We start from the raw sequence: 19,033 nt of genomic DNA, 5'->3' as shown, positions 1-19,033 counted from the left end.
TTTAAAAAAATGTGGCACTTCCTGATTGGATTTTTATCTGGGTTTCGCCTGTAACATCAGTTCTGATGCACTCACAGACAATAGCTTTGCAGTTTTGGAAACGTCAGAGTGTTTTCTATCCAAAGCTGTCAATTATATGCATAGTCGAGCATCTTTTCATGACAAAATATCTTGTTTAAAACGGGAACGTTTTTCATCCAAAAATGTAAATATCGCCCCCTAGTCGTAGAAGAAAAAAAATAAATAAGCAAACAGGTTTGGTGTTCACCAAAAGGCATGTGGGAGACTCCCCAAACAATTGGAAGAAGGTACTCTGGTCAGATGAGACTAAAATGTAGCTTTTTGGCCATCAAGGAAAATACTATGTCTGGCACAAACCCAACATCTCACATCACCCCGAGAACACCACATCACCCCACAGTGAAGCATGGTGGTGGCAGCATCATGCTGTAGGGATGTTTTTCCATCGGCAGGGACTGGGAAACTGGTCAGAATTGAAGGAATGATGGATGGCGCTAAATACAGGGAAATTCTTGAGGGAAACCTGTTTCAGTCTTCCAGAGATTTGAGACTGGAACGGAGGTTCACCTTCCAATGACCCTAAGCATACTGCTAAAGCAACACTTGAGTGGTTTAATGGGAAACATTTAAATGTCTTGGAAAGGCCAACACCCAGACCTCAATCCAATTGAGAATCTGTGGTATGACTTAAAGATTGCGGTACACCAGCGGAATCCATCCAACTTGAAGGAGCTGGAGCAGTTTTGTCTTGAAGAATGGGACACAATCCCAGTGGCTAGATGTGTCAAGCTTACGGAGACATACCCCAAGAGACTTGCAGCTGTAATTGCTGCAAAAGGTGGCTACAAAGTATTGACATTGGGGGGGTGAATAGTTATGCACACTCAAGTTTTCAGTTTGTCTTATTTCTTGTTTGTTTCACAATAAAACATATTTTGCATCTTCAAAGTGGTAGGCATGTTGTGTAAATAAAATGTTACACCCCCCAAAAAAATATTTTATTTTCAGGTTGTGAGGCAACAAAATAGGAAAACTAGGGGGTGAATACTTTCGCAAGCCACTGTATGACACAAAAAGGAAACAGGTTTATTATGCAAACACGACAGGCATTATTGACCTAAACAGGTATTATTATTCACCAGTTTCCTTACTCATAGAAATATTGACTCAGTCACACAAGAGGAAACATCAGCATAATAAACAACTAGAACTTGAATATGCAGTGCCTTGCGAAAGTATTCGGCCCCCTTGAACTTTGCGACCTTTTGCCACATTTCAGGCTTCAAACATAAAGATATAAAACTGTATTTTTTTGTGAAGAATCAACAACAAGTGGGACACAATCATGAAGTGGAACGACATTTATTGGATATTTCAAACTTTTTTAACAAATCAAAAACTGAAATTGGGCGTGCAAAATTATTCAACCCCTTTACTTTCAGTGCTGCAAACTCTCTCCAGAAGTTCAGTGAGGATCTCTGAATGATCCAATGTTGATTTGGTGAAATTACACTGGCAAAAACTACAGGAAAGAAGACAGTCACCAGTCATGGTGTCACTTTTGCCTCAAACTGTTCTTCCAGGAAGGCACACAGGCTAATGGAATTTCATACAATGTTTTGTTTGTGTAGTATTTTATGAAGTAAGTGAGTGAAGGAAAATATATACCCATTTATTTTATTGATGAAATAAAAATAATTATTACAAAAGATCCCACTTGTCAGACACTGGTTGAATCAACATTGTTTCCACATTGTTCCTGTATTTTTAATGTTGGTACAAGCTGTTTCTGGGAATATGTCTTTCTGCGTGCACCTAAAAGTTAATCTATGTATTTAGGTATTTGGCATCTACACAAACAACCAGCTATATCCAGAACAAATGGAAGTGCTCCCCATAACAGAAGACACTGTGGGCCACTCTGTCTATCTAGTGATGAAAGGGAAGCCTGTTGCTGGGTTTCAGAGAGTCTGTTTTCTGGAGGAAATAATAACACTCTGCCCCAGAGAGGATCACACTGATAGATGTGTTTTTATGTGTCTGACCTGCCCCTGGAGATGTATGAGACAGACACAAAATATACATTTAAAAACATTTATATGTCTCTGAAACCTGTGTTTCATCCGGGGATAACTGTACAGTCAGTCAAAGAAGAGAGAGGATGTACAGTAAGAGAGAGGATATAAGAGAGAAAGAGCTTTCACCATTCTCTTTACTTAAGAGAGAAAACTCATGTCTGGTTAACATACGGTTGAAAATATATGCATTAAATGCAACAATGTTTACAGTGTCATACAAAAAGAAATATGACTGCATATCAATTAAATGTTATTGTTGGTTTTTGATCCCAGAAACATGGCAAACGATGATTGAATGGTAGCCAACCTCTGAGGGTACAATAGCAAAGAAACAAGAGTTCATGCCTCAAAGACAAAGCTGTCATCACACTGAGGGTGTTATTTTGTGTGTGTGTGTCCTCTAAGGTATCAGTGGTTGGCTGTCTTTAGGGTTCCTCTGATCTGCCCCCCTCTCCCAGCCCTGTCGTATGCGGGTGATGGTTCGGTCCACACAGGGGGTTATGAGCAGCAGCTTGAGTAGCAGCACCACAGAGGGAAGCACCAGACACAGCATGTAGCCCGGTGGGGTGTACCACTTGTAGGTGGAGGAACTCAGGAATCTGTTCCAGCCGTACAGGTAGGTGTGCGCCGTACACAACAGCAGAGTCAGGTGACCCAGCTTGGACTGGTGGGGGAGAAAAGAACACATAAACACATGAACCACACACACGCGCCAGATACGTGCACAGATAGAGGTCTAAGGAAGTTTGAGCACCTGCCTTTTTGCTTTCCTATGAGAAAATAGGAAAGCAAATGTCTATTTAGGAAAGCATATGTATATTTTCTCTGTTGCTATTTAAATTAATTGCCCATCAAACTAGCTAATTTCTGCTTTTTTTATTTTGGAAAATGTCCCCTCCCTACCATTCTGCCCCCAGTAGGCCTGAGGCTGATGTTAGCAGCAGAACATACTCCAATCACAGGTAAAGTCTAGTTAGCTAGTTATTCTGTTGAAACAATCTAACTAGCTAGCTAACTAGCTCCTTCTACATTCACTATGATCAGCTGATAGCCCACCCCTCATTGCCCTCTCTCTAAGCAGTAGGCTATAAGCTTGCTTACAGTGGCGTTAGTGGGATTTGCATAAAATAAAAGGTCTACTCCATGCTTTTCTATGGGGGGCTTTTTTCACATTGAGCACGTCCCATCCAAAGGTCTGTGCATGGCCCTGACACACGCACAAGCACACCCAAACTCACACACTTTTGACAATTATCTTAAATATATAGTTTAGCTTTAGCATAGCCTATTGGACATGCACACGTTTATCCCAGATAGGGCTAATAACACTCTGGGTATTGGAGCTGTGCAAGGAGAAGCCTGGAGAAACCTCGGAAACAGGCTGGCCAGATAAATCTCCCTTAATTGACCCTTAGCTAAGCTTCACCCCAGAATATTAGGCAACCAATCGCAGTGCTCCGTTGGATAGTGTTTTTTCTCCAATTTATGCTTTGGCCACAAATACTGGTATAGGATGAGTCAACAACCTTATCTAGTTAAGAGTTAACAGAACATAAACTTTTAAAAGTGAGATTTTCACTGGACAGTTACTTTAAAACACAATTTAAGATCATCCTAAGTGGTTTTCTCCAATGGTGGTATGAACAGGGAGTTGGACTTCCTGGAAGATTGCTGCCCAAGTTTGCTAAGTAATGAAGGGGACGTGGCTTAGCGAAGGGGCAATCGTTGTATAATTTAACTATGATCAAATATGGAACTGACCTTCACAGAGACCGACCTCCAGAGGTGGGACCAAGTCATTGTTTAACAAGTCACAAGTAAGTCTCAAGTCTTAGCACTCAAGTCCCAAGTCAAGTCCCAAGTCAAGACCGACAAGGCTCAAGTCCTAAACTTTGAGTTTCGAGTCCTAAACAAGTCATAATGTGCTCTTCACCAAATGTAATACCATTTCATATTTTTAACAAGAGTAATAGTTAGTATATTACATTACGCAAATCATGAATGCTTTTAAAAATATATATATTTATTACTTTCCATGGAAATACATGGGTTGCCATTAGAAAGTCCCCCCCCACATTGCGATTGACTATCGAGGATCACTATGGGGCCCAACCTTACCACACACAACACACAACATACACACACACACACACACCCTCTCTGTGTGTGGTTACAGTAGGCTAACGTATGTCAATGGTTTTATATATAATATAAATAAATATAAATTATATAGCTGTCGGATATATTAGCCACGACTTACTGTTCTTTGTGCAACTTCAAATGTTGAACAAAGTTGTTGCGCCTCCGCATGTTTTGCAAGTTGCAATCTGTTTTTTGTTGATACAGCGAAGTCTTTATATCCAAAAAATAATAATTTGGGGTATCATCTTTCCAAGGGCTCCATCTGAATTCACCCGCCAACATTCCTCTGCACTGCCACGCGCAACTTTTTATCAACTGGCACAATTTGATTGGCTGCTGTCCGATACAAACTTTAATCTGTTAAGTGAAGAGTTGATGCACTGCACACTTTTTTTTAATAGCATCATTTTTAATATTTGGGCTTGGGGAGGGTATCAAGTCAGGGCGAGTCAAAAGGCTCGTCCAAGTTAAGTGACGAGTCATTGGTGTTAAAGTCAAAGTCGAGTTGCAGGTCATCATATTTGTGACTCGAGTCTGACTCGAGTCCAAGTCATGTGACTCGAGTCCACACCTCTGCAGACCTCTGGCCTACCTTAACAGACACACACATACACACAGACAGAGGCGTCGGGCCAATATGCGCACCACAGATTTGTCCGGTTTAAACATTTTTTATAATATAGGTTCTCTGTAATACTACTAGCCTCCTAGCAATTTTAGGTTCCCAATCTCACAACCTCATTTATAGCCACCAATAAGTTATTGGTTATCAGTTATCAGGCTATCAATCAAGTTAGTGTAGCTAGCTTGTGTAACTATCTTAGGTGGCACACCTGCTGGCAAGGTTTCACCCGGATTTGAGCAGAGATGCAGAGAAACATTTTGTTTCTTAACAAAAAGACTCACCAGTCAGACAGCTCAAGAGGTATGCTCAGATATGTTTTACATATAATTAAGTATAATGTTTATGGTTCCAGATTACAGGAAACATCTGTTTCAGATGTTTGAAAAATTCTCCAACTTCAGACCCCCAGTCCGGACCATCACCAAGCCATCCTCAGACACTGTAATTTGTGCCCCCTCAAATTTTGGGGGCAGATGATGCCCCTGCACATACATCTCTAGGTGAGTTCTCCTGGCCTGTTCTAATATATTCCTCCGAAATTATATCTGATGCATAACTTAACATTTAAATCCCTGCACCAATTTGAGGGGAATTAATGAATTAGAGAATGATCCGGAGTTTCTCCTTATTATCCCCAGCACATAACCTCTGGCTTGTCTGCTGAAAATCAGATTACTTTCCTGGAGTTCTATTGCATTCTGACCTGGATGTTGGCTCTGCACCCCGCATGAATACGTCAATAGGGGAAACACCGAAGGAGATTAGTGTACTAATTACTAATTAAATTGCCAGGGACCTCACGATACGATATTATCACGATACTTAGGTGCGATACAATAGGTATTGCCATTCTCACGATTCTATGTATATTATGATTCGATACATCGATTTTATTGCGATTTGATGTTGTCATATTGTTCACTATATGTCTGCTGCAGAGAGACAAGAGGGATCATGAAATAACGTTTTTTTAGCAGTCATGGAAATAAAAGGGCTGAAAACATTGTCTCACTATTTCAAAAGAAGATGAGAACAATCTATAGGATTACAAATACTAGCGGTACAGCCGACTAGCGCTAGCTAACGCTACCTAGCAACAAGAAAAGGGGAGGGGGTGGTTACAAATCAATACTTGGAGTCAAAGTATCAATATACTATAGTCCAAAATAATATTGCGATATTTAACTGTATCGATAACTCCACCGCTAGTAAAAATGGGCAGAAAATGAGTGCCTCGCAAGTGTGTCTGGCCTAAACATTCAGTGTGACCGGTCCTGGTGATCTCACCTGTACGAAGCTGAACTCCCTCCAGCTGAGAGCGTTAATGACGGAGGGAAGAGATGTGATTCCCAATAGGACGTACAGGCCAAATCCCAGAATTCCCAGGGACAAGTAAGAGTCGTCATGCCAAGCTGTTGTAGTATCAAACATTGTGGTCCTGTTCTCTCTGATCTGGGGGAGAGAGACCGAGAGAGAGAGCAAGAGAGAGAAGAGAAAGAATGTGAGAAAGAGGAAGCATGAGAGCAAGGGAGAGGCGTAAATCCAGTATAATCAAAACCAGTGCCTGAATCCTGCTATATACTGTAGGTGTGTGTTCAATGTACAGATGTATGATCTTAATATGACCAGTATTGTGTCACAGCAAAATAATCCTGCAGCTATACAGGATTTTAATGTTTTGTCCATTTACACTTTTCCGCCAATGTAATGTTACTTGATTGGCGGCTAGGCTATTAGCTGGCCAAAATTAGGCTACCTGAAAAGTGCAACACTGTTAAGACATGCTCTGGAACTTAGGTGTTTTTGAAACCTCCTGCTTTGGGCTGGATGTCTCAATGTGTAGTTCATACATTCATAATCAATGAGCAAAGTTACTTTCTTACCACAATTAGCCACAAAATACTTAGTTTGAAAGCGACTGTTTTCTTGAAGCTGTACAACGCCATTTTCCCTACATTTCCCCCATATGGGCCAGTCCCTTAGCAATTCAAGTTTTAGCCAAAGAGCTTCAGCCCCTCACATTTGAGTGACAGCTAGGTTGCAGGGTGGGCCCAACGGCTCAGTGCCCACAGTAGAGAGAGAGAGAAACCAATGACGTGGTGCACATATCTACACAAATGTGACACGTTTTTGGGGACCACTTTTGGCTCGTGAGTGCTACTTTCAGGACTACTAGCTAAAAAGTATACAAAGGTTCAGGAGAATCTCTTTAATGTAACCATGTATTAGTGTGAATTTATTTATGTAAATCCTGCGGTGCATGAAAATTCTCAGCGACAACAGAGTGGTCAAATTAAGATCCTACATCTGTACATTTTGTCTATTCAATGTTCACTGTTTTGAAAGTGTTTAATTAGGCGTTACAGCTAGGTAGGTGTTCTTACCACAGAGACAGTGTGTTCAGTGACCCAGAACATCACAGAGTACCTGAGAACAAAATCAATACTTTCTTTACTAAAAACTAAAGGACAATACATGCCACTGTGTGTGTATTAGAGTGTTTGCTCCACTGACCGTATGGGTATGATCAGTGTATAGAGCACGTGCAGAAAGGCGAACCCCAACGACAGTAGACCCAGTTGTTTCCTGCACAGCATCCAGCGATCCAGCCAATTAGGGAAGCGCCTGATGTTAAACATACATAAACACTTATAATCAACATAAATATATATGCAACCTCGTGTGAACATACATGCATGCAAACACACACATACACACAGAGGTCTGACCTGTACTTGGTGCCTCTGTAGAGCTGCAGGAAGGAAGCCAGGACACCAGGCAGGTAACAGAGAGACAGCATGATCAGAGACACGATGGGACACACCTGGAGAGAACACACACACATCTTGAACAGCTGGTAACACACATAGAAACAAACAGAACACAAACACTCAGAGGGCCTGTGGGCCAGTACCTGGTTGGCCAGTGAGACCATGATTCTGAAGGAGATGTCTTCGCCCTGGGTGACGTATGCATAGATGACGTATCTGATCAGTAGGTAGAAGAAGAAGGCAGCACTGAGGCCAATGGAGATGCGCAGGGGGAGCCTCCACTGGGGGAACAGCTGTAGGGGGAAGTCCTCCAGCTCCCGGGCCACTGAGAGAAATCCCTGGTCCAGGGCACTGAAACCCAGCTTGGTGGCTACCGCTATCACTGCCTGCTTGGCCTCCACACTTTCCCCGCAGATATACACCTGACATATATTTATGCACATACAGTGGGGTCCGAAATCATTGACCCTTGATAAAGATGAACAAAAATGCCTGTACAAAATAAATCATTCAAACACTGAGCTTTTGTATGCTCCAAAAAAAAGGGGAAATTATAAAATGTTGTACTAATACAATTCCTGAGAGAAATGTATTTTGTTTAACAAGTAATAAAAAAAATCTCAAAAATGTATGGGTCAAAATTATTGACACCCCTGTTATCAATACTTTTCAATAGCTCACTTTGCGAGGATAACAACACTGAGTCTTTTTCTAAAATGATATAAAAATGCAAATGACTGGAGTTTGCTTAACGGCATTGGTACTTGGATTGGGACAGGTGCTTTTGTCAGATGACATGACAGAGCTCCTTGACCGAGCATGACAGTTGTGGATTTGGTGTTGAAAAACAGAAGGGGCATCCAGCCTGGAGGAGTGCTCCCCCCCAGCCCGGTCCATCCGGTGCCTCCTCCATGCACCAAGCCTCCTGTAGGTCTCCCCAGCCTGGTGGGCCCCGTGGCAGCCCCACGCAACAGGCTGTCTCTGTCTCCTCCCTGCAGGTGCTCCCGCCTGGCCGGCGCTGCCGGGATTCTCCCGCCTGGCCGGCGCTGCCGGGATTCTCCCGCCTGGCCGGCGCTGCCGGGATTCTCCCGCCTGGCCGGGATTCTCCCGCCTGGCCGGCGCTGCCGGGATTCTCCCGCCTGCCCGGCGCTGCCGGGATTCTCCCGCCTGCCCGGCGCTGCCGGGATTCTCCCGCCTGCCCGGCGCTGCCGGGATTCTCCCGCCTGCCCGGCGCTGCCGGAATTCTCCCGCCTGCCCGGCGCTGCCGGATTCTCCCGCCTGTCCGGCGCTGCCAGATTCTCCCGTCCCTTCGGGACCCGTGGCTTGGGTCCCCAGTCCGAGGTCGGCGGCGAGGGTCGCCGTTTTTAAGAGGCCACGGAGGCGGATAAAGACGCAGAGAAAAACTATGGTGAAGTGGGGTCCACGTCCCGCGCCAGAGCCGCCACCACGGACATACGCCCACCCAGACCCTCCCCTATAGGTTCAGGTTTTGCGGCCTGAGTCCGCACCTTTTGGGGGGGGGGGGGGGGGGCGTGAGTTGGGGTGGGCAGTCTGTTTGTTTTTGTATGTTGGTTTCTGTGTTCGGCCTAGTATGGTTCTCAATCAGAGGCAGGTGTCGTTAGTTGTCTCTGATTGAGAATCACACTTAGGTAGCCTTTTTCCATCTGTGTTTCGTGGGTGTTTATTTTTCCGTGTTAGTGTTTGTGCCACACGGGACTGTTTCGGTTTTGATTACTTCACGTTTATTGTTTTGTTCAGTGTTCGTTATTCATTAAAAAACTATGAACACTTTCCACGCTGCGCATTGGTCCTCCGATCCTTCATACTACTCCTCTTCGTCAGAAGGAGGACGAAAACCCTTACATTAGTGAAATACCTGGTTGCCTCTGCCAGGATGTCATCAAGTGGATCTTCCAACGAGACAATGACCCCAAACACTAATAAAAATCCACAAAGAAATTGTTAATTGGCCCAAAATAATTGCTCTGAATGTGTTCTCCAACTCATTAAACATATTAGAAAAAGGCTCAGTGTCTTTATCCTCACAAGGGGAATGTGCTAGAGTATTAAAAACAGCGGTGCCAATACAATTGTTTTATTATTACTTTCTCTGAGCAATTGTATTAGTATAAAATAATATAATTTCCCAAGGAAATTTGCATTGACTATAGCTCAGTAATTGAATTTGTAACGGTTTTCTTTATGAGAAGGAGAGTCGGACCAAAATGCGGCGTGTCTATTGCAATCCATGTTTAATGAATTAACACACTAAACACAAACACTACCAAAACAATAAACTTAACAAAACCCGAAACAGCCTATACTTGTGTATCCTAACACAGAACAATGACATCAGGACACTAAGGACAATCACCCACGACAAACTCAAAGAATATGGCTGCCTAAATATGGTTCCCAATCAGAGACAACGATAAACACCTGCCTCTGATTGAGAACCACTTCAGACAGCCATAGACTTAGCTAGAACACCCCACTAGCTACAATCCCCACACATACACACCACATACAAAAACCCATGCCACACCCTGGCCTGACCAAATAAATAAAGATAAACACAAAATACTTTGACCAGGGTGTGACAGAACCCCCCCCCTAAGGTGCGGACTCCCGAACGCACCTCAAAACAATAGGGAGGGTCCGGGTGGGCGTCTGTCCATGGTGGCGGCTCCGGTGCGGGACGTGGACCCCACTCAATCAATGTCTTAGTCCCTTCTCCTCGCGTCCCTGGATAGTCCACCCTCGCCGCCGACCATGGCCTAGTAGTCCTCACCCAGAACCCCACTGGACTGAGGAGCAGATCGGGACTGAGGGGCAGCTCGGGACTGAGGCAGCTCGGGACTGAGGGGAAGCTCAGGAGTGAGAGGAAGCTCAGGAGTGAGAGGAAGCTCAGGCAGGTTGATGAATCTACCTGGCTGGCTGGTGGTTTCGGCAGATCCTGGCTGACTGGCAGATCCTGGCTGACTGGCAGATCTGGAAGAGTCTGGCCGACTGGCAGATCTTGAAGAGTCTGGTCGACTGGCAGATCTGGAAGAGTCTGGTCGACTGGCAGATCTGGAAGAGTCTGGTCGACTGGCAGATCTGGAAGAGTCTGGTCGACTGGCAGATCTGGAAGAGTCTGGTCGACTGGCAGATCTGGAAGAGTCTGGTCGACTGGCAGATCTGGAAGAGTCTGGTCGACTGGCAGATCTGGAAGAGTCTGGTCGACTGGCAGATCTGGAAGAGTCTGGTCGACTGGCGGATCTGGAAGAGTCTGGTCGACTGGCGGATCTGGAAGAGTCTGGTCGACTGGCAGATCTGGAAGAGTCTGGTCGACTGGCAGATCTGGAAGAGTCTGGTCGACTGGCAGATCTGGAAGAGTCTGGTCGACTGGCAGATCTGGAAGAGTCTGGTCGACTGGCAGATCTGGAAGAGTCTGGTCGACTGGCAGATCTGGAAGAGTCTGGTCGACTGGCAGATCTGGAAGAGTCTGGTCGACTGGCAGATCTGGCTGCTCCATGCTGACTGGCTGCTCCATGATGACTGGCAGCTCTGGCTGCTCCATGCTGACTGGCTGCTCCATGCTGACTGGCAGCTCTGGCTGTTCCATGCTGACTGGCTGCTCCATGCTGACTGGCAGCTCTGGCTGCTCCATGCTGACTGGCTGCTCCATGCTGACTGGCAGCTCTGGCTGCTCCATGCTGACTGGCTGCTCCATGCTGACTGGCTGCTCCATGCTGACTGGCGGCCCTGGCTGCTCCATGCTGACTGGCGGCCCTGGCTGCTCCATGCTGACTGGCGGCCCTGGCTGCTCCATGCTGACTGGCGGCCCTGGCTGCTCCATGCTAACTGGCAGCTCTGGCGGCTCCTTGCAGACTGGCAGCTCTGGCGGCTCCTTGCAGACTGGCAGCTTTGGCGGCATCCTGCAGACAGGCAGCTTTGGCGGCATCCTGCAGACAGGCAGCTCTGGCGGCTCCTTGCAGACTGGCAGCTCCTTACAGACTGGCAGCTCTATGCAGACTGGCAGCTCCTTGCAGACTGGCAGCTCCTTGCAGACTGGCAGCTCTATGCTAACTGGCAGCTCTATGCTAACTGGCAGCTCTATGCTAACTGGCAGCTCTATGCTAACTGGCAGCTCTATGCTAACTGGCAGCTCTATGCTAACTGGCAGCTCTGAACAGGCGGGAGACTCCGGCAGCGCTGTAGAGAAGGAAGGCTCTAACAGCGCTAAACAGGCGGGAGACTCCGACAGCGCTGGAGAGGAGGAGGGCTCCGACAGCGCTGGACAGGCGAGGCGCACTATAGGCCTGATGCGTGGTGCTGGCACTGGTGGTACTGGGCCGAGGACACGCACAGGAAGCCTGGTGCGGGGAGCTGCTACCGGAGGGCTGGGGTGTGGAGGTGGCACAGGATGGGTTAGACCGTGAAGGCGTACTGGAGATCTTGAGAGCGGTGCTGGCACAGGACGTGCAAGGCTAGGGAGGTGCACAGGAGGCCTGGTACGTGAGACTGGCACCATCTTAACCAGCCGACTAACACGCACCTCAGGACGAGTATGGAGCGCTGACCCAGGTGCCATCAAATCCCCGACACGCTCCGTCGGGCGAATTCCATGTTTAAAACACCAACACAGCAACTCCCTCATTTCTCTCTCCTCCAATTTCCCCATTAACTCCTTCACAGTCTCTGTTTCGCTCACCTCCAACACCGGCTCTGGTCTCCTCCTTGGCTCCTCACGATAAACAGGGAGAGTTGGCTCAGGTCTGGCTCCTGACTCTGCCACACTCTCCCTGAGCCCCCCCCCAAGAAATTTTTGGGGCTGACTATGGGGCCTCCGTCCGCGCCGCCTTGCTTGCTTCGCAAACTCCATTCTCCTATATCCTTCCGCGCACTGCTCCATCGAATCCCAGGCGGGCTCCGGCACTCTCCCTGGGTCGACCGCCCACCTGTCTATCTCCTCCCAAGAAGTATAGTCCATACTGTACTCCACTTTGGGCTGTTCTTGCCTGTTGACACGCTGCTTGGTCCCTTTGTGTTGGGTGATTCTGTAACGGTTTTCTTTATGAGAAGGAGAGTCGGACCAAAATGCGGCGTGTCTATTGCAATCCATGTTTAATGAATTAACACACTAAACACAAACACTACCAAAACAATAAACTTAACAAAACCCGAAACAGCCTATACTTGTGTATCCTAACACAGAACAATGACATCAGGACACTAAGGACAATCACCCACGACAAACTCAAAGAATATGGCTGCCTAAATATGGTTCCCAATCAGAGACAACGATAAACACCTGCCTCTGATTGAGAACCACTTCAGACAGCCATAGACTTAGCTAGAACACCCCACTAGCTACAATCCCCACACATACACACCACATACAAAAACCCATGCCACACCCTGGCCTGACCAAATAAATAAAGATAAACACAAAATACTTTGACCAGGGTGTGACAGAATTATTTATTTTCAACAGTCTTTATTGCAATTTTTTTTGCTCAAGGGTCCCAATAAATATTGACCTGTTGGTATTTGTACCAATTCAACTAACTGTTGTGGTTTATATTCGGCGGCAAAACAAATAAATATTTTTTATTTTCAAATAACTCAAATATTATTTGGTTTTCTGAGAGCTGCATTTGAATATCAAAGAAAAGTATTGCCTTTGAAAACTATATTCAACTACCCAAAGAATTTGAAAAGCTGGTATTTTCAAATAAAATACAAAATAATATTCCCAGGTCTGGTGTGTGTGTGTGTGTGTGTGTGTGCAAGCTTCTCTTTACAGAGGATACACAATACCGGTTTCTAGCTCCAGAATGAAGATGTTCTTATTTAGCACAGAGGAGTCAAAATGTACAGTGCCTTCAAAAAGTACTCCACCCCTTGACTTTCTCCCCATTTTGTTATGTTACAACCTGCATTTGTTATGGATTACATTGAGATGATGTGTCACTGGCCTACACACAATACCCCATACTGTCAAAGTGGAATTATGTTTTTAGAAATTTAAAAAAATGTATACAAAATGAAAACCTAAATTGTGTTGAGTCAATAAATTATGGCAAGCCTTAACAAGTTTAGGAGTAAATATGTGCTTAACAAGTCACATAATAAGTTGCATGAACTCACTCTGTGCAATAATAATGTTTAACATGTTTTTTGAATGACTACCTCATCTCTGTAACACACACATACAATTATCTGTAAGGTCCCTCAGTCAAGTTCGGTAGAGGGGGAATAATGGTCTGCAGATGTTTTCATAGTTCGGGCTAATGCTTTCAGCATACAATGACATTCTAGATGATTCTGTGCTTCCAACATTATGGCAAAAGTTTGGGGAAGGCCCTTTGCTGTTTGACAATGCCCCTGTGCACAAAGCGAGGTCCATAAAGAAATGGTTTGTCGAAGATCTGTGTGGAAGAACTTGACTGGCCTGCACAGAGCCCTGACCTCAACCCCATGGAACACCTTTGGGATAATTTGGAATGCCAACTGCAAGCCAGGCCTAAACGTCCAACATCAGTGCTCAACCTCACTAATGCTATTGTGGCTGAGTGAAAGTAAGTCCCAGTAGCAATGTTCCAGCATCTAGTGGAAAGCCTTCCCAGAAGAGTGGAGGCTGTTATAGCAGCAAAGGATAGACCAACTCCATATTAATGCCCATCATTTTGGAATGAGATGTTCGATGAGCAGATGTCCACATACTTTTGATCATGTAGTGTACAGTATATAGACTTGAAACGAGTAGCCAATTGGTGTCATGGGCCTGGCTTAAACCTCGGTGTATACCTGTCTGTTGGCATCTGAAGGTCCATTCTGCAGACTCCAGGCCGACAGGGTGTTGAAGCCTTTAACCACCTCAGCTCCAGGAACCAGACTGTTCAGGTACATATAACCACATTCACATTATATCAACATATAAAAACATCCCTAATTAACAAAAAAACATACACATAATAACAACCTATACTGTATAGCTCTCACCTTTGCAGGTACTCTGCGTTGGCCTCTGGGTACTGATTCTTCCTCAGGTTGTTACTGAGGTCCACCAACACCTGCAATTCAACATGGCACTGATTCATACAATATCTTTGCTAAATACACTGGAATATACATTCTATTGGCTAAATACACTGGGACATAGAATATATTGGCTAAATACACTGGGACACAGAATATATTGGCTAAATACGCTGGGACATACATTATGTTAGCCAAATATACAGTTGCATGCTGACAAAACAGATATTCATACATATAGCAGAAGTAATAAAACATATATGCTACCTTTCCCTTCAGCTGATTGGCCAGTGGTACCAGGAAGTCGTAGTGTTCTCTCTGGACAGCGATGAAGATCAGATGGGCTGGCTGAGCAGCTGCAGCATGACCCAGGACCTGCATATACATCATCAACATATTGATACACAATTAAACACAAATACAGTATATTGACATATACTCCCTCAAACATAAAAAATATATTGAAATACATTTTCAACAAAGTAAAAACACATATCCACATTTAACATATCACCACATAAATCCAGATCTACTTTATTTTGTACCTGTGCTCCATGGGGTAGGAGGCTGCTGCTGCTGTAGGGCCGTCGGCTGCCGAACACCACACTGTACCCCGCCTGCAGCAGACGCAGGCCCAGAGAGCGCCCCAGGTCCCCCGTCCCAAACACACACACCCTCTCACTCTCAGGTGGGGCAGGGACAGCCTCCATCATCGGAGACAGGGACACACACTCACTCTTCTCCTCACTCCTCTCCTGACCCGTCATGCCTGAACAGAGACAGGCAAAGACCTCCTTGAGTCGTAGATAGAAGCAACAGAAAGTGTCAAAAAGACCAAAGAGTTTAAAATACCTTCCTGAAGTTTCAATCACAGAAAAAGTACATTCACATAAATGGAGCTCGCAGGAACTTCGCTAAGTTCTTCAGCAGACACCTCTAGATGGAGTTACAGTACTGTCCAGACAGAGCACTGTCAATCAATGCTAGGACAGCTTACTGTAGTTGAAATCCTGCAATGAAATGTTTTCTGCATTACATGTCCCAAAACAATAGTATTCAGAGTTGGAGCAGATCCTCTGAGTTATCCAGATTAAAGTCCTGACTGACTGACTGAGATACTACAGACTGAGTCTCTATTTGTGTCTGCGCTCCTGGTCTGAGGAGGGAAGGGATTAGTCTCTCTGCCAAGCTGGAAACTTTGTTGGAAGAGGAGCGGTGTGTTTTTGCTTGTGTGTGTGTGTGTGTGTGTGTGTGTGTGTGTGTGTGCATGACAGCCCATGGCACTCAGTCTGTAGTGTCTCTGAGGAGAGGCCAGTGGTTTCTGGGAAGTAGGAAGGTTACATAATAGTGGAATAGTCTGTGCTCTATCATGTCTGTGCTCTATCATGCAGAAATATTAACATTAAATACATATTCAAAACAGTATGTACTTTGCAACAAGAGTTTACTAAATGGCATACAAGCACAGGTCCTTTCACAGTTCAGGACAATAACACAACAGCTGATGCACTTTGGTTTGTTGTAATACTACCTTACCTCAGATGGCTTTTGTTCTAAGATGTGACAACATTCCATTGTGTGCAACAATAAGCTTGTAACTCCAAAAATCACAGAATGTGAAATACCAGAAGAACTGTGTCACATCACCATGAACAGTGTTTCCCAAATACAGCAGTTGGTGACCTTGAGCTCAAATGTTTCTTTAAACACTGGTTTCATCACAGCAAGAGCAATCTAAATGCTTGAGGTGGATCAGAGCAGAGAATGATTAGTGAACCCAAGCTTTAGACTGAGCCTAGTTTACAGTCACCCCACCCCCTCGCTCATCTTGTACAACTACTGCTGTACGCACCTTTCCTATTCACATAATGTCTATGCACACCATTATATATACATATACACTGAGTGTACAAAACATTAGGAACACCTTTTGCTCACCGAACAGCCTCAATTCGTCAGGGCATGGACTCGACAAGGTGTTGAAAGAAATCCATTGTGATGCTGGCCCATTTTAACGCCAATGCTTCCCATAGTTGTTTCAAGTTTGCTTAAATCTTTCATCTTGCCTAGTCACACTCTGAATAGCACACACACACACAATCCATGTCTCAATTGTCTCAAGGCTTAAAAATGCTTTTTTAATCATCTACACTGATTAAAGTGGATTTAACAGGCGACATCAATAAGTGATCATAGCTTTCACCTGATCAGGCTTTGTCTTTCTGTTTGTAAACTCAGTGGATGTACTTTTTATATATATATATATATATATATATATATATATATATATATATATATATATATATATATAGAGAGAGAGAGCATTCGGAAAGTATTCAGACCCCTTGACCTTTTGCACATTTTGTTACGTTACAGTCTTACTCTAAAATAGATTAAATTCAAAAGATAGAATTTGTAGATAATTGGCACTCTTTCTGGGACTCACCCACAAACATGACCAAGCCTGGCCTGTTGAGGAGTGACGGACTCCATTCTAGCTGGAGGGGTGCTCTCATCTTATCTACGAACATAGACAGGGCTCTAACTCCCCTAGCTCCACAATAGGGTGCAGGCCAGGCAGCTGTTAGCCAGCCTGCCAGCTTAGTGGAGTCTGCCACTAGCACAGTCAGTGTAGTCAGCTCAGTTATCCCCATTGAGAGCATGTTTGTGCCTCGACCGAGGTTGGGCAAAACTAAGCATGGCGGTGTTCGCCTTAGCAATCTCACTGGAATTAAGACCGCCTCCATTCATGCCATTATTGAAAGAGATTGTGATACCTCACATCTCAAAATTGGGCTACTTAATGTTAGATCTATCACTTCCAAGGCAGTTATAGTCAATGAACTAATCACTGATCATAATATTGATGTGATTGGCAACCCTATTACAGGGGCTGAGTCACTGGCTTACTGGTGCTCTTCCATGCCGTACCTACGAGGGATGCGCCACTTGAGTGGGTTGAGTCACTGACGTGGTCTTCCTGTCTGGGTTGGCACCCCCCTTGGGTTGTGCCATGGCGGAAATCTTTGTGGGCTATACTCGGCCTTGTCTCAGGATGGTAAGTTGTTGGTTGAAGATATCCCTCGTGGTGTGGGGGCTGTGCTTTGGCAAAGTGGGTGGGGTTATATCCTGCCTGTTTGGCCCTGTCCAGGGGTATCATCGGATGGGGCCCACAGTGTCTCCTGACCACTCCTGTCTCAGCCTCCAGTATTTATGCTGCCGTAGTTTATGTGTCGGGGGGCTAGGGTCAGTCTGTTATATCTGGAGTATTTCTCCTGTCTTATCCGGTGTCCTGTGTGAATTTAAGTATGCTCTCTCTAATTCTTTCTCCCTCTCTCTCTGAGGACCTGAGCCCTAGGACCATGCCTCAGGACCACCTGGCATGGTGACTCCTTGCTGTCCCCAGTCCACCTGGCCGTGCTGCTGCAAAAACTTGGAGATGGCTGATGCAGCCATCTTATACAATGCAGTCTACTGAACACACTAACTAAACAAGTCATCCAAACTCACAACCTACCATCACACCTCAATCACTAACCACAGAGAGCTCAGAGCAGCAGGGTCCGGTGGGTTTAATGGAAAGATCCCGGATGAGCCCCCATTATGTTACGCACGCCTCTATGAAGAGGGAACGCAACACCCTGCTACAACTAAACTCTCTGTGAAGTGAAAAAGGTATGGACTGTAGGTTCGAGTAAGGATGACAGACAGAATGTGGTACCGTTTACAAGGACTTTATTCCTTTACACGGTAATATGGGGAAAAGGGGCTGGACGGAACCAAAGCAAAGAAAGTAAATCTCAAAGCCCCCCCTCTCCTATCTTACCTGCCTACCCACTACTTACCTAATTTAGCACCACCTGGTGCCCTAACCAAAATACAGAGAGTGGTCCGCCCAGGTCTTACCTAGTGTGCCTAGACAGTGAATATACTATGGGTATATGTATGCCCGCGGGCCTCTTGCCTAAGCACTCCCAAGGTGCCTTCCCCTTCCCCCCTGGGAACAAATGAAACAGAATATTACACAATTTTACAAACAGAGGATGTCAAATAAGCTCTACCTGAGCAACAAACTCACAGAACATACCAACTTCCCAGCAATGAACTCCCATCAAAATCAACCTCTAGCAAAAAAACTCTCTATCACAAACAATCGCTTTGCAATGACCTCAGCAAAATCTCTCTCAGCAATCCCTACCTCCAAAATCTCTCAGCAATCCCTACCTCCAAAATCTCTCAGCAATCCCTACCTCCAAATCTCTCTCTCCTGAACAGAACACTGGCTTTTATGTAGCTTCAGAATTAATGTGTAATTGGAGACAGCTGTGTCTTGACGAGGGGGCGGGGTCAGCTCTCCAATTAGCCCTGGA

The 19,033-nt window shown here is 45.2% G+C and overlaps 1 protein-coding gene across 4 annotated transcripts; it reads right to left on the bottom strand.

Annotated features, from left to right (window-relative positions):
* Positions 1 to 1,367: 1,367 nt before the first annotated feature.
* LOC110486049 (metalloreductase STEAP4) lies at positions 1,368 to 16,192 on the bottom strand. Of its 4 annotated transcripts, none has more exons than XR_016485729.1 (11): positions 15,516 to 16,186; positions 15,209 to 15,432; positions 14,931 to 15,038; positions 14,628 to 14,698; positions 14,433 to 14,520; positions 7,781 to 8,059; positions 7,596 to 7,690; positions 7,381 to 7,514; positions 7,251 to 7,293; positions 6,154 to 6,318; positions 1,368 to 2,763 (listed from the first exon to the last, which is right to left on the bottom strand). XR_016485729.1 is itself a non-coding variant. In XM_021557368.3 (11 exons), exons 2-11 carry the CDS (start codon positions 15,428 to 15,430, stop codon positions 2,500 to 2,502), a joined length of 1,446 nt encoding a protein of 481 aa, XP_021413043.3. In that variant the 5' UTR covers positions 15,431 to 15,432; positions 15,516 to 16,192; the 3' UTR covers positions 1,368 to 2,499. The 4 variants fall into 4 exon arrangements, 3 of the variants coding, with proteins under 3 accessions (XP_021413043.3, XP_090051703.1, XP_090051696.1); XM_021557368.3 differs by having other exon boundaries at positions 7,381 to 7,491; positions 15,516 to 16,192; XM_090195577.1 differs by having other exon boundaries at positions 7,381 to 7,491; positions 15,553 to 15,810.
* Positions 16,193 to 19,033: the final 2,841 nt, after the last annotated feature.

The sequence above is a fragment of the Oncorhynchus mykiss genome, chromosome 2 (assembly GCF_057628025.1).
Source record: "Oncorhynchus mykiss isolate SJ-2025 chromosome 2, ASM5762802v1, whole genome shotgun sequence".
Taxonomy (NCBI): domain Eukaryota; kingdom Metazoa; phylum Chordata; class Actinopteri; order Salmoniformes; family Salmonidae; genus Oncorhynchus; species Oncorhynchus mykiss.
This window is presented reverse-complemented; position numbering and strand designations above follow the sequence as displayed.

What these genes read in the sequence shown, in the direction of transcription:
- LOC110486049 (XM_021557368.3), bottom strand. Translation starts at nt 15,430, where the DNA reads ATGACGGGTCAGGAGAGGAGTGAGGAGAAGAGTGAGTGTGTGTCCCTG. An exon ending in CCAATCAGCTGAAGGGAAAG is followed by an intron (nt 14,699 to 14,930) that starts GTAGCATATATG and finishes GTTGAATTGCAG; the next exon opens with GTGTTGGTGGACCTCAGTAA. An exon ending in GGGAGTTCAGCTTCGTACAG is followed by an intron (nt 2,764 to 6,153) that starts GTGAGATCACCA and finishes CTCCCCCACCAG; the next exon opens with TCCAAGCTGGGTCACCTGAC.